A 25,391-nucleotide genomic window follows, 5' to 3' on the forward strand; every position below is an offset into this window, starting at 1 on the left:
TGTGGTTCGGGATCACTCGACTCTTGGCTAGTCGGCAACAATGTTGCTGGATTCAATACATTGCATCTTTTGATCTGAATATGACTCGCTAGCAATGTCAGTTCGTAACCTGATAATCTAGCACTGGTAAGGTGCTGCGTCTTGGTTCGGTTCATGAGTGTATCCACAGCATGAGGAACCATAACCACTAGCATGTTGTTCATTACTAAACCAGCAGATTGTCGAATGGAGGCTGCAGCTGCGGCTGTAGCTCTCAAGCAACTAGGCAACGCTCTAGCTACCGGATCTAACGTTGATGAAAAATACGCACAAGGGCGTTGTTTATCACCAAATTTCTGTGTCAAAACACTCAACGCACAACCTTCTCTCTCATGGACATAGAGCGTAAATGGCTTACTGTAATCGGGTGTACCCAATACAGGAGCTGAACACAGTGCATTTCGTAACTCAGAAAAACTCTCCTGACATTCGGCAGACCATGGCACTGGACTCGGAACATTTTTCCCAGTCAAAGCTACCAACGGTTTTGCCAAAAGAGAACAATTTGGGATCCATTGCCTACAATATGAGGTAATACCTAAAAAGGCACGTACTTCTCTCTGCGTGCTAGGAACATCCATCTGTGTAATTGCTTTTATTCTCTCTGGGGTCAACTTCCTTCCCTCCTTTGACAAGAGATGACCTAGGTAGGTCACTTCTTGGCAACAGTATTGCATTTTTGAAGGTGACACCTTGTGATTCAAATTTGACAAATGATGCAATAAAGAAATTGTAGCTGTTTTGCAAGTTTCCTTGTCATCGGCAGCCACTAGAAGATCATCGACATATTGTATTAAAGCAGAACCAGGAGGAAGTACAAAGGAGTCTAACTGGCTTTTTAATGCTTGACTGTAAATGGATGGGCTTTCACAATAACCTTGTGCAGCACGTTTAAACCTGAAGCTTCGTCCTCCTAGAGAGAAACCGAAGATATCTCTGCTTTCCTCGGCTATCGGAATGCTGAAAAAGGCATTTTTCAAGTCGATAACCGAAAACCATGTTGCGGTGGCAGGAATCAACGTTAACAATGTAGTAATGTCTGGAACCACAGGAAACTGTGGAATCACAATTTTATTAACCTCTCTAAGATCAATTACAAACCTATATACTGGAGGTTTTGTTGGGTCAGTTCGTTTCAGAATGGGCAGTACAGGACTATTACAGACATTACCTCTAGTTTCTTCTACAACGTCTTTCTTGATCAGATCTTGTACTATCAGTAGGAGCGCACGCTCACCTTCACTCGAGATCTTGTATTGTGGTATTCGTGGAAGTTTGGCATTTGCTTTCAAAGTTACTACATAGGGTGGAATTTGTAAAAGACCTACATCATTAGGACCAGTCGCCCAAAGAGTATCAGGGAGAGAACGTAGCTCTGGTGGGAGCGCATCCATCGACAAGTACATCGGAGAAATTATTCTTTTACCCAACGTAAGCTGTACTCCTGCCGGAGAACAGTACAATGTCGCGTACAGGCATTTTAATAAGTCTAAACCAAGTAGATTTTCATTACAACCTGTCGTCAAAATCAGGGGAGCTTTCAAGTGGCGGGGTCCAACAGAAATAGACAAAGGACCAGAAACAGGGTTGTGAACAGGGGCGCCTGAAAAACCTACTGAAACGTTTGTTGAGCCAGACAAAGGTGCGCCAGGGAGTTTCGCATGTATGATATAACTTTTTGCTGCACCAGTATCCAACAGAAACGGTTCGACTATACCTGATGTTGCTACTGCGACATAAGGCCCACTCTGATCTACTGGAACTGATACTACTCCCTCTCTTTGTCCATGGCTGTCCTAGTACTCCCTTGGCTGAACTTCCTCACTAGCTTCATAGTAATCTTCAACATGATACTGTTGAGACCTATTCTGTTGGGCAGATTGTCCATTTCGCTGATCGAAATGATTAGAAGGGCGATCATTTGTCTGTGGAGGCATAGCACCTCGTCCTCGACCTCTAGAGTTTTGTATAGAACTACCACGACCTCTCTGAGCTGTCGCAGCATTATTTTGCGCTAAGACTGGACACTCAGCCCTATAATGGCCTTCCATTTTGCAATAAGCACACTGATTCCATTGGTACTGTGGCCTCTGAGAATTATACTCCGTCCTTTGATATGACCCTTGCTGTGTATGAGAATTATTCGTGCGAGGCGGATATGCTTGCTGTAAAAGAACTTTAGTTTTTAAATCTTTCGTCTTTTTATCTGATTTTTCTTTCTCCTCTTTATCCCTATTTTCATAGTACTGGGCAGTCGCAAGTATTTGCGCAGTCGTAGAGACAGCCCACGCACTTTCAGAATTCTTTAATTTACCACTAAGTTCTGGCAACAAATTGTGCACAAATTTATCAACAAATAATCTCTGGCCTCCTTCTGTGCTCATATCCTGACCACTATGATCCACGAAAGTCTCCTCGAATCTTGTGAAAAAGTCGGAGACGCTTTCGTCTTTCTTCTGTTTGCACGCGGACAATTTGTCCCAGTTAACGCGTAATGCTGGCATTAGGGTTTTCATTAAATCGATTATTCTACCAGGCAAATTAGCAATTAAGGGTTCAGGTTTAGAACCACCTATTTGTTGACCATCCGCTGCAATTATAGCTGCCCAATCACCACCTAGGGCAACTGGATGATTCTCTTTACGAATCTTAGCCCAAATTGGTTGCGGTACTACATTACCAAACAGCAGATCTATGTCAGCTAGATTCAATACACAAGCGTCAACTGTCTGAGCCAACTCTTTGTAGTATCCTGCAGGATTTTTACGCGGATCTGGCAAGGCCTGTTTCACTGCTAATTCTTCAGCTCGCTTCCATGGAATATGTATCCATACTCTCTGGAATTGGGCTGGAGCGGCTGCAATACCAAGGTTTACATTAGCTTGCACAGCTTCACGCCAAATTGGTGGAACCTCCCTCATTGGGTATTGACGATTTTGTTTCGTACTACGTTTCTCTAACTCCCTCGGTGAACGAAGGGATGAATCATTCCTATAACTTAAAATCAGTTCCATCGCTTCTTTTATATTTTGACCAACTATCATACCTGCAGCAAACTCTTTCTGAACATTAATTAATTCTTCTAGATTTGATTCAGGGTCATCCTCTTCCAATTCCTCACGTAGAAGGAAGCACATTTCATCGAACACATATCGTTGTGTCGGTTCGTTCCATTGCATAAATGTATCTAATACATCTTGTACATTATATCTTCCAACTTTCGAAACCCATCTAAGAGCAGTGGAATCTAATATTCCCCGTTCTTCAGTGTTAGGAAGCTGACTACGTCTCTGCACAGAGTCAGAGGTAGGAGTCTTAATCAGAGTTTTATAGAAGGGAGATAGAATATTAGGGACAGAATCAGTGATTCTCCGACGAACAGAAAGCGGAGTCATAATATTAGCAGAAGCAGTAAATAGAGTAGCAGTTGGAACAGATAGATCAGGAGCAGTAGGAGTAGCGGACAAAATAACCTGTAAACTAGCAGGTGTGAGCGATACAGGTATAGGTAAAGAAGCCGGCAACCCTGGAAGAGGGGGTGTCGAAGGAACATTAATATTGACCACAGGAGGTACAGGAACTTGATTCAAAGGAGCAGGAACACCAGGTTGTCCAGCAACCGGTAATTGAACATTCGGTATAGGTGGAGCCGTAGCACCCTGTGCATACGGTGGGGGTGATCGTAACAAGTAAGACAACAGGGGATCCTTTTCAGGGTCCTCTACTATCTTAGCTGTACTCGATGGCAAAGCAGGATAGCACTTATCTATCGCTAAATTACGCTCTCTATTGGCCACCTCCATTGCCTTCTCAGACTCGTTGAGTTGCAGCTGCCTAGCAGACTGTTCTAAAGTCAACTCTTGCTCTTTCTGTTCTTTCTTCAACTTTTTAATTTCTCTCTGTTTAGATTCTTTTCGCCAATAACGGAAAGAATCAAACATTGCCGGCCGGGCTTTCTTCTTGAACAATTTCGTTTCTAAGTTATCAAGAACTTGAGGTTCGAAACTACCATGCAGTGGCCAACTAAGGACACCATCTTTCTCTGTATAGTGGATCCATACCTCGTTATAAGAGATAGGGCCCACACCAAATTTGCAATATAGATCATAAAGGGGAGTTCCAATCGGAGGAACCGAACACGAGTCCTCCAACTGGGAATCACTGTTGCAACTAAAACAAGACAACATACAATTTTTCCGACTTACCATTTTATAATCCGGAACACAGAACAGACAAAACACAAACAAAAGGGTGCGCACTTGAACCAAGAACTTAGGCCTACCAAAGCGAACAAATGTATCGATACCCGAACTAAACCAAATGATTATCTTAACCAGAACAACCAGTGATAATCTTACGAAACCAAACCAAACCTAAAACTAAAAGGATTATCCAAAACAGGAGCAACCCTTACGAAGTAACCAACTAGCAACCACTTAATACTTAACTGAGGCACTGAAGACGTCACCAAGGAGAAACCCGTCACGTCTCGCCGTACTAAGGACTGCACCTCGGGTCCAAGACAGGGTGACGGTCAAGGCAACGAACCACTGCAGCCGTCTGAACGGGAACCCTCGTGGAAGAGAACGTCGGGCCACTTTTGCGATATGCCGGGATCGATGAAGTGGGGCGCCTCCCTCTGAAATCTTCACACGAAGCTTCTCGAACTCTTCAGGCTTTTGGACCGGTACCGAATGACGTCGCCCCACGTTGGGCGCCAATTGGAGTTCTGGACTTTTTGGTTCCGTCCAGAGGTGTCAGGGATAACACCCGAAGACCCCGGAGTTCTACCTGCCTCGGTGCACAAACAAACAGAAACACGGGCTTCTCGATGGTGGCGTCAAAGACCAAAGGTTTATTACTGCAGGGACACAGAAGTCACAGAAACTACACATGGGCAGTATCTAGGAGCCTGTTCCATTTGTACAAAGAGGGTTGCTCCTTATATACTAAATATTGGGCTTCAGGCAAATTCTTTACATGTTAGCACATTTCCAAAACCTTTGTATCTTGAACAATAAATATTTGGCGTTGTACAGGAATCGTCAATAATATCTGATGTCAAAACATTACGAACGAGAGGTTCCCACTATTCCATCATAATCCCATGTCAACCTCTCATTCAAGACCCGGACCGCCTCATCGTAAATTTTGTTTCCTCCCCCTAATAAAGGCCCAGAAGGAAAGGAGCAGAGCCAGGTGCAGAAGATAGAAAAGCAGGATAAGAGATGTTTGTGGGTCGTAAATGGGCAAGGCTACCAGCTTCGGCCGCCTAATCATGATCAAGCCAACGGACACGAGAACCAGTATAGCAGGGCTGGCCTCAGGCTGAGGAGGCAGCTCTTGCTGAGTCATGCTGTCACAGCGTTGCTTGCCTAAGGTGCACGTGTCACTAGCAAGGTGAATTGCCGGCTAAAGCCTACGTGTCCTTAATTGAAAGAGGTTATTGCGTGTTCATTGACTATGTGAGGGCAAAGAAAACAAAATGGCTTCCGTGTTCTAAAATGGATGCCACGGGTAGATCAGAAATGTGTTTGTAACAGGAGTGCTCTTGCTCGTATCATAGCGAAAACACCAGGATATACTAAATGGATCATTTGCGGTTCACTGATACCAAAATTATGTATTTGCGACAATGTTAAAAACACGGGTTAAAATCGTCACGGAACCTCAAACTAAAGGTTGCGGGGGCGCTGTAGCATTCTGCGCATAGGGGGGTGGCGAAGTTAATAATTGCGACATTAATTGGTCTTTTTCACGCTCTTTTGCTGTCCCTTGCTGAAGAGACGGCAAAACTGGATAACACTTATCTATTGCCATTTTACGTTGCCTGTGCAATTGCTCATTTATCTGCTCTTCCTCATTATCTTTAAACTGCACGGCAGCTTGCATTACTGAAAGTCCCCCTTCTTTCTTATTTTTCTTAGCTAATTTAATTTCTTTTTGTTTGGCTTCTTTGCGCCATATGCGGAAAGAGTCAAACATCGCCGGCCGGGCTTTCTTTTTGAAGAGTTTAACTTCAAGGTTGTCTAAGATTTCAGAATCAAAGCTACCATATTGCGGCCATTTTAAAACACCATCTTTCCTAGTGTATTTAATCCATACCTCGTTGTAAACGATGGGGCCTACCCCATGTTTAACGTACAGCTCGTAAGTCGGAGTTCCAACTGGAGGAACCGGACATGAGTCCTCCAATCGGGAGTCCCTATTATTACTACCAAGACAAAACCAATTCCCGAGTCTAAGACTAGGCATCCTTTCTCTCTAGTCTAGTTCCAAAACTTCAAAGGAGTTATCGATTACGATATTGCTCGTGAAAACACGAGTCCTTCGGTTATGGTGCTTGCAAGAACCAATAAAAACCTTTATGTATCTCCAAGATACCACAAAGTAAGTCCAACTAAGGACTTGGAGACGCTCCACTTATACTTAACTGAAAAATATCGATGGCTTCACCAGAAGACTCGTCTCAGCGTTTCGCTCTACCGAAAATTTCAAGGGTCCAACATCAGGGCGATAGCCAGGGCAGCAGTCCTTGTAGCCGTCGAGAAGCGGGGAACCTCGCAGTAAAGACCTTCGGACCACGTCGACATGCAGGGGTCGATGAGGTGGTGGGCCCTCCTCCGGAATTTTCACACGAAGCTCCTCACGATCTTCAGGCTGATTGGTACCACTGGAATCGCCCCAAACGCTGGGCGCCAAATGAGGTACTGGGTTTTTAAGAACCGGTACAGAACCGGTAACCCAGCGGTGCCAGGGGATCAACACACCAGAGACCTCGGGTTCTCCTGAGTCAGACCTACAGAAACTTCAGAGTCTTCCAGGTGAAGTCAAAGATTCGTTTATTGGCTGCAACCAAGGTGACAGGGTCCTAGAAGTACGATACAAGTATATTCAGGAGACTGCACACTTTCACAAAGTCAGGCTTCTCTTCTTATACCTAATATTCAGCCTTGAGCAATACATTCCTTGGATTCGTGGTATTTCATTTATGGTTACTGTTTACAAAAGAAAAGCAGAGTCATGATGACATGTACATATTTCACGTCGTGCTGCTCATAACAAATCATCCGGCAAGGCCCAACATTTCATCAGATATCGCTGGACCCCTAATAAAAACGGTCACCTCCCCATCATAAAGCAAGTGAAGGAAGGAGTGGAGAAAGATGTGAGCGAGATATGGCAGGTGTGCGTGCTGAAATGGTTTTATGGCTGGTTGGGCTTAGATGCTATCTTGCTCGGCCACTGGGAGGGAACTGACCTAACGAGCTCGGCCTGGGGCAATGGTTCTAACTTGTACTGGGGTCAGAGAGAAGTCGATTAAGGAGTATGTGTCCTCGTGGAATCAAATTCAACTGGATTAAGGCCTATGTAGAGGGCAACATGCAGCTAAGGGTTTAGAAGGTAAATGACGATTTCGAGGTGAAATCGTCACTCGAATATGCCGAAAAATACATGTACTTGATGTACTCGTCATTCTCGGTCTTTTGATACCAAATTCGTCCTATTTCGACGAAGTTTTTTATTCTCGAGTCCGGTACTATTATATGAATCCAGATTTTTTTCAGAACCACACAGCTTTATTTCTGCCAGACCTCAAACCCTCCCGTTTAGGCATAACCTTTCCTTTGCCCCCTATAACCCTCGGGGCTGGGACAGGGACTGGGTCAAGGAGAGGAGACTCGATGTTTGTAGATGTGTCTGACTCCTCTTCACTATCAGTACTATCTTCAATAAGAGCCACAAAGCCACTAGACTGGATGATGTTTGTATCAGTAAGAGAATCATGTACCACACCAGAAGTACTACTGATATTTAATACGAAAGGATCTTCTGTGTTGTTATCAGTTAGAGGAGATTGGTTAGATGAATCCAATCCCAACGAGGATCTCCTGTCGCTATTTATTTTTGCCACTACTTGGAAGAGGTAGTTATCCATGGTGTTGTTGACTGGAGTTAGTTGTTTACCGGGCATAGTTAGAATGGGCAGTACAGTCAAAGCAATATGTTTACTCGCAAGACTCAGTGGATGTTTCAATTGCCCAGTGCAGATCAGCCAAACTGAGTTCAGGAAGAGATCGCCGGAGTTTCGGGCGGGGGTCCTAGCCCAACCCAACCTAGGTCAGCCTAGGACGGCCTAAGACGGTCCCGCCCTTGTCCCGGGCTTCTGCCGGCGCCCTCCCGCGCGCTCCCGCGCCGCGGGACTCTCCAGTTGAAGAAATACTGACTACAGAGGAAGAGGAGGAGCCAGCAGGGAGAGCGTCCCAGCTGGTAACGATTGGGAGTTGTGGGCGCTCCTGGGATTTGTAGTCCTGCGCCCACAACACGCTCGCAGCCCTGCAGGTCCCCACACACACAGTCAGAGATCCGTCGGTAGCGCTGATAGGAGATGGCCTCAGATGAAGCGGGACCCGCGCAGCGGGTTCCGCGAGCAGTATCCAGGGGATAGGCAAGCTTCAAAGGCACAGCGAACCCAGCATGGAGACAACAGCAATAGACAAGGGAATCCGCCGGTGCAAGTGAGGAGGCGGCTTATCACCGTGTTGTCGAACCAGGGAGGAGCCAGCAGGGAGAGCGTCCCAGCTGGTAACGATTGGGAGTTGTGGGCGCTCCTGGGACTTGTAGTCCTGCGCCCACAACACGCTCGCAGCCCTGCAGGTCCCCACACACACAGTCAGAGATCCGTCTGTAGCGCTGATAGGAGATGGCCTCAGATGAAGCGGGACCCGCGCAGCGGGTTCCGCGAGCAGTATCCAGGGGATAGGCAAGCTTCAAAGGCACAGCGAACCCAGCGTGGAGACAACAGCAATAGACAAGGGAATCCGCCGGTGCAAGTGAGGAGGCGGCTTATCACCGTGTTGTCGAACCAGGGAGGAGCCAGCAGGGAGAGCGTCCTAGCTGGTAACGATTGGGAGTTGTGGGCGCTCCTGGGACTTGTAGTCCTGTGCCCACAACACGCTCGCAGCCCTGCAGGTCCCCACACACACAGTCAGAGATCCGTCTGTAGCGCTGATAGGAGATGGCCTCAGACGAAGCGGGACCCACGCAGCGGGTTCCGCGAGCAGTATCCAGGGGATAGGCAAGCTTCAAAGGCACAGCGAACCCAGCGTGGAGACAACAGCAATAGACAAGGGAATGGACAACAGCAATAGACAAGGGAATCTTCTCTTTCTTCATCACTTTCTGGCATTTTTTGTGACATAAAGTTTTTTTTTTCTTTTATGCAGAACAAGTTTCAAGGGAAACCGAGATTAGGTGCACAATATTTTGGAACACTGTATCCTTCAAAGTTGACTAAACCAAAAACTAATACATAGGATTCTCATCCTACTATGTTTCGGCGGATATTAACCTTTTACCCACTCCAGACGTCTATTGGAGTTTTTTACGGGAAAAAGGGGTCTGTGTGAAAAGCACGACTGAGTTACTCTAGCGTCTTGCGTCTTGCGTTAGATTATCACCTTACCAAACGTTGGGCGCCATGTAGTGTAGTTCCTATTTTCCCAATAGGCTCTGCGCATTGGAATATTATAGACAGCAGTTTAGACGTAGGACTGAGGTTATCTAGGTCTCTCGTCACTATATTAAACTTAATTAATTTTGCCAGCTAGCTCAGAGGTCACTAGAAACTACACTACATGGCGCCCCACGTTGGGCACCATGTAGTGTAGTTCCTATTTTCCCAATAGGTTCTGCGCATTGGAATAATATAGACAGCAGTTTAGACGTAGGACTGAGGTTATCTAGGTCTCTACTGACTATATTATACGTAATAAATTTTGCCAGCTAGCTCAGAGGTCACTAGAAACTTTCGTGAGTAAACAAGGAGGTGTTAACTTCCCTGAATAGACAAGAAGGGATTCGTTTCTGACAACCGTATAAACATGACAACTTTGCTCCCTCAGAATAAGAGTGTATCTCCAGAGCCGTGTGAAAACAATAGACAACTATTTCACTCAGTCAATCGTGCATGCTTTAGTTTCACCAGAGTGCAGAGAAATAGAGAGATAGGCGTTTTCAATAAAAGTTGTTATTTATTGAGCAGTCTTCTTTCTCATGCAAGAGAAATGAATTACCACAGTTGCAATACTTATCATGAAGTAAATTGCGTACAGTAAAAGGAGTGTTATGAAATATTACTGTAAAAGCATTGATATGGTTTCTTAGCCATATGATACTTTAATATATACATACATAAAAACATTGACTAACGTACTCAACTGGTGCTTCTAATATACGCCTACCCCGGTGTACCTGACCTAAGCCTAATACGTGGGAAGGAGTAAGTGAGTAGCAGTTTAAGATAAGTTGGTTATTTTGCCAAGAATCTGAATCAAGAATTCTCTTAAGGTTTTAGTCAGCTCCGTACCTTGGTTTTTAGAATGAAGGAGGTCTTGTATCCCTCTCTCAGGACTCGATCTCCCAGTAACCTGCAAGGGTTACTGGATACACCGGAGCTGGATTTCTCGGCAGGAGAAAAGACAGCGTCTCTCTCAGTGCGTCAATGGGAGGGTCGGCTTCCTTCGGCTCTCGCATCAGCTGGGCTTCGGGCAAGTAGATAGCCGCTCTGCTCCAAACCACCACCGTGTATTTGCTTAAGGCAACGTTGGTATATTTATACCTGGAAGGTGCCGTGTTTGATGTAAGGTTTGACATAAGACGTCACTAAGAACTAACAGTATGTTCTGGACTCCAGGAGTTCTTGCCAAATCAAGACAAAAGCAGGGGGAATTCCCGGGCTGCTGGAGGCTTGGATTTGTTTAAAGAACACGTTGTACTTTCTAGGAATCCATGGGAGTAGCCTTGCCGTATTAGTACTGCATTGGCTATGACTAAATATGGACATGATTCTTATGCCTTTATAAGGATATGTTTTGTTATAACCACATAAGGGCATGAATCGGGAATATTTCATTAGAGTCCTAGATCGATTCACAACACCAGAACCAGTCTTGAACACATGCGCAGACAATTTGTTAACGCTGTCCTGCAGAGGGGCAAGCACCTGGGCAATGGCCGAAGAAAGGAGCTTGTCAACCTCTGCAGGAGTGCGTGGCTGGGGGGCTGCACCTCAGCAGAGTGAGCTGATACATAGTCATGGTCAGAAGGTGACTGCATATTTAATGAGGGCCGGGCCCCCATAAACAGATACACCCTACTAAATTATAAAAGGCTCCCCCCAACACGAGTGCCTCTGGAAACAGGTGAGTAACCAAAATGTTAGACTTCAATGTACTACAGAAGTGGCTGTGAAGACTTTCACATATATTCAAACTTTTTTTTTTTTTAATACAACCAGGCCACGCTTATTATTAAAGGGCAAAGCCCGTAAAACAGACCGCCATGCGGTGTCAGTGCTGGGGGGGAGGCAGAGCAACACAACAGACGAAGCACCAGAAGCCTCAGAGTGTTTCACCACACACGCGCGAAGAACGCTGTGGTGAAGCTGAAGCACCGGCCGCGCATCTATGGAAAGACAGCACCGCACGGCGCACTGGCTAAACAGAGACGCTCAAGCCAAGCCTACCGCATCAGCTATACAGCGGGAGAAACCCGCAAGCAATACAATATAAATAAAAGCTGTCACACAAGGAAACTGCCCCCGCAAGTCCCAAATACGCAGTTAAGAATATACAAAGGGACTTAACTGAAGGCAGCAATGAAGAAAGAGGACGGACTTCGTCGAGGGAGCTGCTTTATGTATTCGGCTGGACTATGATTGGTGGACTGGCTCCCATGGTTACTGTTGTGCCTCATGGGATATGTAGTTGGCAGCCTGTGTTTTTTCTGTTTCTTCTAACTTGCTGTTAATAAGATGAAGAAAGGACATGCAGAATCCTCGCCTCCGCTTCCTGACATAGAATTCAGGATTTCAACAAAATCCTTTAGTGATTAATAAGGATTTTCCATAACTGGCATCTACATTAGGAGTTTCTACTGGACTGAATCAGACACAGTGACAGCGCCTGAGACAGGAGAAGGATTGCATGCTTGGTGCAGTCCTAGAGGTCACCCAGAGTGGCCCTTTTGTAGAAGAAGTAAATCGGAATCCAGCATCACTTTTAATCATTAAATGTGCTACCCGTTCCACAGTCAGACTGACAGGAGCTCCCAACCCACCCTTCTTGGGAAAGGAGTCCAAGTTGTAGGCATTTCTAATAAACAACTGATGAGCTGTCAGCAAATGTTCCTGTACAAATTGGGTCAATGATGAATGGCCAGAAACTTGTTAGGGAATAACCTTGTAAATTGACTTGAGCAAATTACTGTACACAGGATGGTGTTGGTATTCAAACACAACGTGAAGACTCTAAATTACATTCGGCAGCTCGAGAGTTAATTTGTTTCCAGGCTTTACATAAGTGTATTTAACTCCAGATTTAAATTGCACAGTAAATCAAGAGGCTTGGAATTTTACAGGAAAGAAATGTGAATTGATTGAAAGTGCAGAGCCAGCTTAAATCACGGTGAAACCGAATGCAGTGTGTCCACACACTCCTCAGTACAACCATACACGTGAAGCAGAGGAGGGCATATACCTGTCATTGATAACATTTTTAAGCAAGGCATTCTAAAAGAAGAGATATGGAGCCCATGTAACTCTACTATCACGGGAATTAAATAAACAGGTAGAAAAAGGAGGATAGTAAAGGACCTGAGAAGAATTAATACTATTGTTGTCCCATGTTGCTGTATTGTATGGTAGAACATGCAAGATCCAATGCCAATCTCCTGCTTTAAGCTGAAGAGTCATAATTATTTATTCATTTTGTAGGTGTGTTTTATTGAATTACATTTTGTTGTGCTATGTTTTCATGAACATTCATTAATTGTTGTCATTTTTACCTCATCATGAACCATGTCAAAAATGTGTTCTCTCTGTCTAAAACTTATAAAATGTACTGTTTTGGGATATTTGTTGCAATTGTTTTATTTTACCCTTTTCCAAAATGCAGACTACATGTCACTCCTCTTACTGATTTTGTACGTAAGAACTTTTCCTTGATTTTGAACTAAGCAGATTCTATGTCAGTTTGCTATTTGATATTATAGAAAAAGGTTTTCTTATTTCTTAGCACACTTTTGTTGTGGTGGTCTGTCTGTTGACTTCACATCTAGAGTTATATCTAAGTCTGGCTTTTAATATAATTTAGAGGACAACTGTATGTGATCCTTCTGCAAATATTATGATGATTATTTCTCTGACTAAGTAACCATTACTTTAAATCTTTAATATGACCTTACTGCTTGCTGTAACTCCAAAGCTAAATGCAAGTGCCTTTACCAAGGGAACGGTCCTTTAATGGCTGCTACGGCTGACTATAAGGTCATTACACTGTTTGCCCCATGAGGGCAGAATGTGTTAATTAATAAAATAAAGGTGTCCCAGAGACCGAGGGGGTCGAAACACCTCCGGTACTCCGAAACCTTTGTTTCACAGTTGTTGCTGTGAATGTGAAACAGTTAACAGCCGCATGCAGGACCACAGGGGTGAAATGTTGAACAGTCACAGCAATAGCTGTGAAAGGAGGCTGAAGTTAGACCCTGGTTCTGCCTGGGCTCGGCTAAACTGTTTTCATCATTCAGTTGAGCCGGGGAGATGCAGGAGATGAGCAGAACCCCCCCTCTTCCTTCTTAGATACCAGTGACACTACGAGCTATGAGAGGAGGAAGGGGGGAGGCTCCTGTGTGCCCCGCTGCAGGCTCTATCTTCTGCCTTCTCCTGCCCAAACCATATATTTCAGAGAGGCAGAGGCTGTGTATTAGGACATTGTAATTTTGAGAGCAGCGGGCCTATATCAGGTTGAATAGGCTGCTGCTGCTCCATTGTCTTCAATGGAGGTCTCAACATTTCAATGTTCCAAGTTTTGTCTCATGAAGGATTTATTTATGCTGACCCCCGCATCATCCCTTCAGATAAGTTATCGATAAAAAGCACCAACATGTTGATGCTTTGTTGCTTCCATTGCTCAGCATTCAAACTCTGCACCAGCTTGAGCTTGAATTACTGTTGCCCAGAGAGCACGGTTTGTTTAAATCTAAGAGTCTGGTTCACTGATTTTTGAACGGTGGGCAGAATTATGTACAAGGACTCTAACATACCTTTGCAAACCAGATTGTTTTAATTTGCAAGTTTCATGGTCTGTAAATGGAAAGATGGGGGTTATGAAGACGTGGACTGGGTTGTTAGGGTTTGTTCTCTGAGACTGTGGGTTCACTCTATATTCACAGAGACCTTTTCCAGCAAAGGATCATGGCTCTTGAACCAAAAAAAAAATATGTATTCATAACCAGAGTTGCTTGACAATGGCATCCAGAGAACAAGAGATTCTTTTGTTTTGTAAGTTCAGGACGGTTATTTGTAAAATGGGATGAAGTGTGATTGTCGTCTGATGCAAAAACATTTCTTTCCTTCCTTTCAAGGTATTCTGGGATGAGCAGGCAGTGCAGCGTGGGTGCCACCCTCGGAAGAACAAAATATAATATAACTGTCAGGTAAGGATTCCTATAACTCTACGTTTCCTTTTCCCCTGCTTCTTCTTTCTCTATTCCCTTTCTTGATCTCTGTTTTTTTTGTCTCTTCAGCTTCCACATTTGACTCCCTCTGTGCACTATTCTTGCTGTTATCAAACTTCTGATAATCACCTGATGGATCCACATTGCTCCTGGTACATGTTGGGAGTGTAGTGCAGGTCCAGTTCATTTTAGGTCAGTTTTACCACAGCAGTTCCTTAACAATTGGCACATCTGTCTCCTCTTCCAGACCACATGATACCATCCTCCCTCTGTCTGTTCTTTCTGCGTATTTTCTCTCTGGATCTAACTTCCATCTCTTGGCGTCCTCCCATCCTTCCCTTTTTTGTCCTGTCTACTACAAGCAAAATGCATAAACAAAAGGAATCCACTAAGATGGGTTTGGTGACCCCTACAGTGGTGGGGAGCAACCAGTGTTGTTTAAATACCCCTCACACACCAAAAGGCCCCTTGGTGTCATGCTTCATCATTGGGGTCTTCGCAAACCTCTACGGAATGCGGCGTGCTGCGACTCACGACTACGTAGGAGCACTTATGAGTGAACTATGTGTTGGTGTGTGTGAGGGTGATATAACGTGAGTGGTGGGGTGAAAAGTGAAATATTAAAAAATACCTGGCTCATGGGTTTCTAAAAAATTGTATTCAGTCCCCGGCTGGTATCGTTAAAAAGTGCAAGGGAGGTTTGTCTTTGTTAATTAGGGTAAGATAACCTCACAAGTGCGTCGTCGACATGTTTCGGAGTAAAAACTCCTTCTTCAGGACAAGGATGTGCACTAGGTATCCTCACCTTACTCACATGGATGTAGATGTAAAAGTGTGCTCTACAAAAATAAACTTTGGTGAAAATGTACCTATCTGTTTTATTAAAGTTTGTTGCGCCCAATTGGCGTGTTTTGAACCTGTAAATGAACAAAAGGTCACAATAAACCAAGATGTAGAATATGTTCAAAAAAAGTGTAATTACACAGCAGGGAAACAAGGAACCAAAATGCGGTCCAGGAACCCTAGAAAAGTAAAAATAAGAACAAACACATAGACAGGGACACACATTAAACGTTGTCTGAAGATCATCATCTGGTTCCATACTATGGAAAAAGGAATTGAAGGCATGCTGTAAGGAAGTATGTAGCTTACTTATGATAACAGGTCTAGTAGCCGCAGAAAAATACCTCTGACGTACACACACACTCACGGTAACAGCAGTGCCTGTTTGGCTTCCTCCCCTCAACGCGGCTCCGACGAAGTGTCGATCCGCTTAGAGGTTGTCCCGTTTTATAGTATCGCCACAAGTAGTTGATTGACCCTTAATTGAAACCGGAAAATGCCCAAAGATGGATGTGGCCCTTAATATATCCCGGTACTGCGCGGCATGTCCTGAAGTAGCCGAGCGAACGCAGAGAAAGACCACTATCCGTCGGCGCATGCGCACGGCGGTAGTCTCTGCGGAGCGCAGAGCAAGAACACCCTCCGTCGGCGCATGCGCACGGCGGTAGTGTTTACAATGATGCCTGGTTTAGTAAAACGGGATGGTTTGCGCACGCGCGAGTAAGATAACGCTGTTAACGCTATTCTCCGTTTTGGTGCAGTGTGGGCCCAGCATGTCTATAGTTGTATCAGTGCATCTTAAATACAAATGGAAAGGATGATTTCCATATGTTCAAGTACAATCAGGGTCAATGATGTCAACAAATTACAATCTATTCACGGGAGTGTATGAGGACTGAAGTTGACAGTAAAGAGGGACATTGTTCAATGGGCTGGAGTCATTAAACCTGAGAGGGGGGGGCATTATTCACTTAGGCTAAGGATATGCTCATGTTCCTTTAGTTAGCGTAATTGGCTCCATGGAATGGAGTCATTCAGCCCAGTTATATCTGAGCCCAAGCGAAAAACCCATCTCTGTTCTTTCTCAAAAAGACCCCTTTCAGAGGGTAGTTGTTCAATCACTGTCCAATGTATCTCGTTCACACAGTGTTGTGCCTCAAGGAAATGTGACGCCATTTTTGTGGTCTGTTTTTTGCACCTTACATTGCTTTTATGTTCGTTAATCCTGGTTTTGACAGCACGTGTAGTCATCCCCACATACTCCTTCCCACAAGGACATGTGATCAGATACACGACATTCCTGCTGTTACAGTTTGTAAAAGCCCGTTGGTCCCATTTTGTGCCATTTTGGAACTCGAGTGTGAGACTTTTTTCTGTTAGGTGACAGTTATTGCAGTTACCGCATGGGTGGTGCCCAGGTAGACCTTGCAGTCTCGTTTGTTGGGTCACCTGGGTACTGGGTCTGGTATGTACCAAGATATCCTTTAGGTTTCTACCTCTCCTATGGGCAAACAGGGGTTTTTCCAATTTTAGATTGCCGCTTGTCAGAATACTGAAAAGTCTCACTCTCGAGTTCCAAAATGGCACAAAATGGGACCAACGGGCTTTTACAAACTGTAACAGCAGGAATGTCGTGTATCTGATCACATGTCCTTGTTGGAAGGAGTATGTGGGGATGACTACACGTGCTGTCAAAACCAGGATTAACTAACATAAAAGCAATGTAAGGTGCAAAAAACAGACCACAAAAATGGCGTCACATTTCCTTGAGGCACAACACTGTGTGAACGAGATACATTGGACAGTGATTGAACACTGTTTCACCACTGTTTCACCACTATCAGAAATGCAACTCAAACTGATTTCCTATCTTGTTTTTGTTAATGCTTTCTTTGTGCAAAGTATAAAGTCACAAATATTTTGTCTTTGTGTTCATTTACAATTTTTGACTCCATTTCTACAGGTGACAGAAACATGAACAGAAAAAAGAAGGTTTAAATTTAGTGAAACACAACGAAAAGGATTATTTCAAGGAAAGTTAAAACATTCTCGAGCTCTAGAGAAGAAGCACATTGTATGTGCCAGGAATGGTGAGGATGTTGGAGCGGAAGAAACTGGTGAATGTGAAAGTTGTCAAATCCCTAAAGGAAAATGATCATAAATGTTTACCAAATGTCAGTAACTGAGAGTAAGGAGAACATTGGCCACAACTGATACCCACACAGAGCACTTGAGAAAACTCAGTGTTGTAAATTCTGTTTGATGGTTTATGAGAAATGCATTGGAGACTTAAACCCTCCCCAACAGATTAGCATCCGTAGACGTGTTGTGATGTGACAGAACTGTCAAAAAGACTAATATCCCCGATTTACAAGTGCAAGCTTTTGACTCCGTCTCCTGTGATTCAGAGGAGATTAAAGATTGTTTAAAAGAAACAAATTGTAAATGCTCTTTCTTAGATATTTCTGCAAAGATGCCGGATTATCATTTCCAATATAGGAAGATTTTCCCCCACCAACTCTGTCTCTTGGGTTGATCCGAGTAGTTTCAAATTGTCCTGTAACTTCCAAAGTGGATAATGTACCTGTCTTAACCACTGAACAAAAAAAGCATATACTGGCACAGAAAGTATAAAAGAGGCCAGTGTTACACTATTGATAATTCATAAACCACCCTGGCATGCCCTAATTACCTGCCATTACTTGTATGAACAAACATACTTAACAGGCAAACACTAAAGCCCAAAGACCTTATCAGTGCCTTTAAAACTCCTAAATCAAATGTGATAAACTAGAATAACTAAATGAGACTAATTAAACTAGATAGAATTCACCCGGGCATAACTTGGAGAAAATGAATCCATGAGGGGCCTCTTAATTAATACAAGGGGCTCCTCAGTGAAAGTTTATAAGACAAGTTAGATCGGTGCCTTTAAAGGTAGGAAAATGATCTCCAGGAAAAAACTATAATTAGTTAAATACATATGTTAAGAAGAGCATCTGAAATGTATTTTAGAAGTTAATGCTGAGTTGTAACAAACAAGTACATGATCAGAAATCAGAGTCAGTCTTAAGATGGCATGTATCCAGGAACAAACCCAACTTGGAGAAACAAACTACTCGAATAAGAGAAATGACTGTGAGAACAGCTTTAGTCATCAATCCCACCTCACTAAACATGAGAAAACTAGCTCTGGACGAAAACCCTATCAGTGTGCAGAATGCCAGGATGGCTTCACTCGCAAATACAACCTTACTGTACATGAAAGAACCCACACTGGGCATAAACCGTATCAGTGCTCTGAATGCTGTAAAAGCTTCAGTACCAAATCCAATCTCACTTTACATGAAAGAACTCACACTGGACAAAAACCGTATCAGTGCTCTGAATGCTGTAAAAGCTTCAGTACCAAATCCAATCTCACTTTACATGAAAGAACTCACACTGGACAAAAACCGTATCAGTGCTCTGAATGCTATAAAAGCTTCAGTACCAAATCCAATCTCACTTTACATGAAAGAACTCACACTGGACAAAAACCTTATCAGTGCTCTGAATGCTGCAAAAGTTTCACTCGCAAATCCAGTCTCACTTTACATGAAGGAACCCACACTGGACAAAAACAGTATCAGTGCTCTGAATGCTGTAAAAGCTTCAGTACCAACTCCAATCTCACTTTACATGAAAAAACTCACACTGGACAAAAACCATATCAGTGCTCGACGTGCCAAAAAAGCTTCAGTTTTCGTGGCAGTCTGATTCGACATCAGCGAACTCACACTGAACAAAAACCTTATCAGTGCTCTGAATGCTGTAAAAGCTTCAGTACCAAATCCAATCTCACTTTGCATGAAAGAACTCACACTGGACAAAAACCATATCAGTGCTCTGAATGCTGTAAAAGCTTCAGTACCAAATCCAATCTCACTTTACATGAAAGAACTCACACTGGACAAAAACCATATCAGTGCTCCACGTGCCAAAAAAGCTTCCGTTTTCGTGGCGGTCTGATTCAACATCAGCAAACTCACACTGAACAAAAACCTTATCAGTGCTCTGAATGCTGGAAAAGCTTCAGTCATAAATCCAGCCTTACTGTATATGAAAGAGCCCACACTGGGTATAAACCGTATCAGTGCTCTGAATGCCAAAACAGTTTCTATTACAAATCCAGTTTAACTCAACATCAGAGAATCCATACTGGGCTCAAACCGTATCAGTGCTCTGAATGCTGTAAAAGCTTCAGAACCAAATCCAATCTCACTTCACATGGAAGAACCCACACTCGGTATAAACTGTATCAGTGCTCGGAATGCTGTAAAAGCTTCAGGCAGAAATCCAACCTTACTGTACATGAGAGAACCCACACTGGGCTCAAACCGTATCAGTGTTCTGAATCCCAGAAAAGCTTCAGTCATAAAATAACTTTCACTCACCACGAGGGAACTCACACTGGGAAAAAACCTGATTAGCTCTCTGAATGCTGAAAAAGTCGGAAATCTTGTCTCACTCAACCTGCGAGAACTTACCTGGAAGAAATCTTGTCATTGTTCTGAATGCCTGGGAAGCGTCAGCTGGAGATTCAATTTCATTGAACAAGAGAGAACACACAATGAGAAAAGAAATGACCCGTGCTCTCAATGTGACAAAAACTTCAGTTGTAACTGTAATCTTTCTACATAAGAGAGACAATGTGGGAGAATAAAAGGTGCTCACTGTGAACCCTGAGGAGGAGCTTTCAGCATCACAAAACATTTACATGAAGCAGCCACAAAGACACCGCTCCATTGATTGTCCAACAAACCGTCTACTGGGAAAAACACACAGCGAGGGATGGAAATGCTTGAATTAAACTCATTCCTTTGTAAACATTCAGTGTGTTTTGGTCCCTGAGTGTTTATAAGCAGAGCTCTGACCCACAAAGGCCATTCGATCCTGAACTTTGAGGCCACGCTGCTAGATTCAGGAATGAATGTAACCTCAAACTGTTTCCAGCATTAATGAGCCTCACCAGGGGGCTGCAGCAGGAGTCCCTGTGTCATAGGTCTCTATGGGACCAACATCTGTTCTGTGCCACATGGGGCTGATCATTGAGAAAAGCTAAAGGTAATGGATGGACTTGTAGTTAATCTCTGCAACATCCCGCCACATCATTCTCCAGTCTCTGTGCCACTAAAGACAAGGCCAACCATATGCAAACCATTCTTGGCACCACCCTAAATAGTTCTAATGACTTCTGATCCAATGGGACACAGCCTCATATTAAAAAGATCCACTTTGGCTGCCTCTTTCCATGTTCTTTTTGCTACTAATGGAACCTGCTTCCCATCTGCTGAGGACAGTTTCACAAGCTTTACAATCACATCAGATACACCCGGATAATCAGGCCTATTCAGAAACTACTATAGGACGACTACAATACAAGAAAATGCGATTCACAAACTACGTGCAGTCGTTCTGCCTCTCCTATCTTTTTCTTTGTGGAGTTGTCTGCCTTGACTGCAGAGTTTCCGCACAAGTTAGTATAGTTTTAGTAGTAAATGTGGGAGTGACAGAGGGAAGTGGCTTTGAAATGTGAAATAATTATGAATAAAGGGGAGGGGTAAGGCAGGAGTATAGGGAGGTGTTTAGGGAAGGACAGGCACTCACTAGGGAGTAATGTACCTAAAGAGTCATAAATGTACTCCTGCTCAGAGCCGGAGTAAGTCCAATGTCACACATGGCCATCCACTGGAACTGCAACTAGTTAAAAATAAAAAATAAAAAATTCAATGGCAAAAAATATCTCAGATATAACATTCATTTTTAGTAAGGTTTAATTACACTTGTAAAGTCAGAGAAAAATCCCTGGAGAGATTAATGTATAGGGATACCTTAATCCAAATAAACAGTATAGATACCTAAATTTGATATTAAACAATCTGGTCACGGACTAGTTTGTGATGTTCACAATTTTTTATTAAAATATGCATCATGGTTAAAATTTCAGTAGAAATACAATTGTACTGAAAACATACAATAAAATAACATACACTCAAAATGACAGAATTTCAGAAATTGAAAAACAATTAAAAAACAATTGAATCTGTTCAAATTCAACTGAACAACGCAATACATATAAAAGTACACAATTTCTAAATCATCGACATACTTTCATTATAGAGAAAAGGATAGACAAAAGACAGAAGAAAACCTCTCTATAGAAAAAATATGGAATATAGTCACAGATAAGGAATGATTCAGCAGCCTATCCAATAATCTACTAGGAACCCCGGTATTGCAATGTGCAGAATATCCAGAGTTCTAGAGGCTTGAATTCATAAAGAAGTACAAAAAGGCGTCGACGCGTTTCGGTGTATCAGCACATGAATATAGCTACACCTTCATCAGGACGGTATCGATGGGGGTCATCTGATTCAATTGGTAGAAATCAAAGCTTTATTTTGAACACTAGACAGCAGTCTTGGTGTTGGTCAGTTTTCACACAACTCCAAGGATACGATGTAGAAGGTTTTATTTTCGGATAATTCCAATCGTTTTGTTAAGTGGTACAGGTTTATGTTCTTTTTTTCCTGTCTATATTTCCTTTAGATCTGGATTCCTTCGTTATGGGTTGTATCCTCCCTTTATTTCGTGCGGTACCCCCTTTTATTTAAGGAGGGGTCACTTTCCCCGTGGTTCGCCTTATGTTTCAGCCTCGTCACATGTCGCTTGATAACGATCAGTGGGCATTCGCATGTATCTTGTCAATCTCGATGCGGCGCTTTCCACGGGTACATCCTATCTCGTTCTCTCGGGGGTTCCTAGTAGATTATTGGATAGGCTGCTGAATCATTCCTTATCTGTGACTATATTCCATATTTTTTCTATAGAGGGGTTTTCTTCTGTCTTTTGTCTATCCTTTTCTCTATAATGAAAGTATGTCGATGATTTAGAAATTGTGTACTTTTATATGTATTGCGTTGTTCAGTTGAATTTGAACAGATTCAATTGTTTTTTAATTGTTTTTTAATTTCTGAAATTCTGTCATTTTGAGTGTATGTTATTTTATTGTATGTTTTCAGTACAATTGTATTTCTACTGAAATTTTAACCATGATGCATATTTTAATAAAAAATTGTGAACATCACAAACTAGTCCGTGACCAGATTGTTTAATATCAAATTTAGGTATCTATACTGTTTATTTGGATTAAGGTATCCCTATACATTAATCTCTCCAGGGATTTTTCTCTGACTTTACATTGTCACTTAGTACCCTGTTCCCTGGAACGCGTGGGGTCTTCTCTCAATTTATTAACCTAATTACACTTGTTACAATTAATTCTCTACCTCACAATGAATAATTATAAATACATAATAAAAATGTTGCTTACTTTTAATTTAGGCTTTAGAAAAAATATAACTTTATATATATTCAACTTGGGTGAAGCGCTCCCTGTGTAAAAAATGTAGGGAACATTATACAAGTTTATCAAACTTGAAAAAAATAAAATATTTGTATGTTAAATATGAATGTAAATTTACTTTATAACAAATACAAATGATGCAACACTATTAACTTGAAAGTTAATTCATTTTAAACATCTTTTTTCAAAGGTTTGTATGAAAAATCCCCCCTAAAGTAAAATCATTCTTTTTTTTATGTACTCATAGTTACTAAATTTCCTTTTGCAACTCTGTTCAGAGGTGGAACTGCCTTACAAAAAGTTATGTATAGAATTAATTGAAATTATTTATATTAATAGTTTAAAATAACTATTAATTAAAAGGTCAACATATTTTTTCATGCAATAATTATTTTTAAAATATAGGTCATTTTGTAACATTCTTTTGAATGTATATGCAGTTTTAGAAGGCATTACCAGTGGTCGGTTATGCTGCACTTTCTAATGCTCCATTTATGCTTCAGTAAGTTACATTTGTACATTTTGCTCCACATCTATTTAAGGGTGTGCAGATGTGCAAGTCCACACTTTTGAGTAACGTTATCGTAATAGGGAATAGATACAAGAAGCAAAGTTACTCTACGAGCATCCTTGCATGTACAGATTACTCACAGGTGTAAGGTACCTTTGTGAATAGCCTTTGAGGTGTCCAACTCCGCCTGGGTGTGCCATTTTTGTGGTAACTCTAAAGTGGACACGGGCAATTGGTCTGTTATTAGAGTGAATTGGATGATCTTGCGCGAACATCAGAGCACTCGTCCGATGTGTCTGTTTAGTTGGAGAGCGGCAACAAATATCTTGAAGTAATTGTCCTGAATTTGCTACATCATTCTGCCTCCTGAGGGCCTCGTGTAGCAGTGATTTATCATTACCGTAGTAGGGTCAGGTAATTTCTCTGTGTTGTTAGCAATGTTATCATGATTTGCTTTTGTTTTTCCCTTCTCTTCCTTTTACCTGATTTTGTTGGTTTTACTACAACATTAGCTCAGAAATGTACTTTGCTGTTAATTGGTTCTGAGGTCTTATCCTTTGTGTACATTTTTATTCGATGAACACCTTCGCTGTACGGCTACAATGTAAGCACCGAGAGCCCAAACCCTGAGATTCCTGCACCTTGATCTGCCTTTATTGCTATTCTACCTTTCAACTTGGATACGTGAGATATGGGTTTGAATCGCTGAACAACCTTTGAACCTGCTGTGATACACCTTGGCGGTTACAAGTTTCATGTTTGAACCACCAGCGTGAACTCCAGTACGCTGCTTGTCTCACACCATGCTCCAAGCTTTGTATCATCAACCTTGAACCATCTCCATAACTTGGAAGCTCCAAAGACTTCACAGCTCTTGTAACTGCCTGGAGTTTTCATAGATTTTGATTGCTGTGAATTCAGGTTCAACTGGGAATGTTGCCCTTAAAGCCACTTCTGTGCAGCTCATCACCTTCTGAGACAGATTCAGCCAAAAACCTCGCATCAAATTCAAGTGTTGATCATCACCAGGGACTAAACTTACCTTTGACCCCTCAAGCATAGCTGGTGAAGTCAGCTAGAATTTTGTATGTGACTTCCTAATTGACTCAGTGGATCGGCTTTTTAAAAAAATTAATTTACTTTTTTGTTTGGTTTTGACAGTTGCTAATTAATAATCCTTAAATCCCAGCCCTTCTTTAGATTTTGCTTCTGAATTATTATTAAATATTGTTTTTTTATCTAAAGTTGGTTTGAATCTTAAAGTTCCTTGTCTATTTTTAATAAACTGTATTGAAATTTGTGACTTTCAATGTTTTGCTTTACCTTTGAGTGTGCCTTAGGCCATACTGATCAAGCCACGTTAGCAAAAGCGAGCTAAGAACACTTGAGTAGAAGACACATTTACCTTTGCTGAACAAAGTTTGGGAAAAGCAAAGCAGGCTGACTCCAGGAAGCACACTACCTAGCTGGAAAGGTTACTCTCTTAGGTGGCATCTGCACCACCTGTAGATGCAAAAAGCAAAGATTATGAGTGAAGCTGTTGGTATCTGTGCCCCGGGAATTTGAGACTGCCGCCCTCTCTCAAACAGTTGAAAGAGTTGAAGATGCACCTTTCAGATATTCATGTATCAGAAAGTAAGACTGCTCGCTCCTGTCATACAACAATCACACTGTTACCTGAATCACAATCCCTGTGCAATGTACAAACTTTAACATAAACAAGTTGTGTTGTGCTTTGTGAACAGGCTTTCACCCCCTTTGTATGTAAATGAGTTTCTGTGATCAGACACCCCAGGCTCCCATTTCTTCTAGTGCGGGTGATAATGTGAGAACTGTAACGATATCACAAACAAGGGCTGTATTGAGAAATAATAGGCTTCCAAGTCACACAGTAGTTTGTAGTTCTTTTTTAGTCTTTTAAATGTCCATTCCTCTATCCCGTTCCAAGGTAGAGTATAGTTTGCGAAGCGCGACTCTCTTGTTGTCCGCTCCCCAGATTAAGTCCATAAGAACAGAAACAGAGTCCAATTTCCTGAACAAGCGCCGGGGCAGGTAAACTAGAGGGGTCGAGAA

At 42.6% G+C, this 25,391-nt stretch overlaps 1 protein-coding gene across 1 annotated transcript in view; it reads left to right on the forward strand.

Annotated features, from left to right (window-relative positions):
- LOC144805512 (uncharacterized) overlaps window positions 1-21,166 on the forward strand; it is a 56,086-nt gene extending 34,920 nt beyond the window's left edge. Inside the window, exons 2-3 of the mRNA XM_078672052.1 lie at window positions 14,464-14,535; window positions 17,363-21,166. Of these exons, the coding sequence (XP_078528178.1) occupies window positions 18,474-19,871 (1,398 nt within the window). The 5' untranslated portion in view covers window positions 14,464-14,535; window positions 17,363-18,473 and the 3' untranslated portion in view covers window positions 19,872-21,166. The remainder of the gene's footprint in view (window positions 1-14,463; window positions 14,536-17,362) is intronic.
- Window positions 21,167-25,391: the final 4,225 nt, after the last annotated feature.

The sequence above is a fragment of the Lissotriton helveticus genome (assembly GCF_964261635.1).
Source record: "Lissotriton helveticus chromosome 1_1 unlocalized genomic scaffold, aLisHel1.1 SUPER_1_unloc_12, whole genome shotgun sequence".
Taxonomy (NCBI): domain Eukaryota; kingdom Metazoa; phylum Chordata; class Amphibia; order Caudata; family Salamandridae; genus Lissotriton; species Lissotriton helveticus.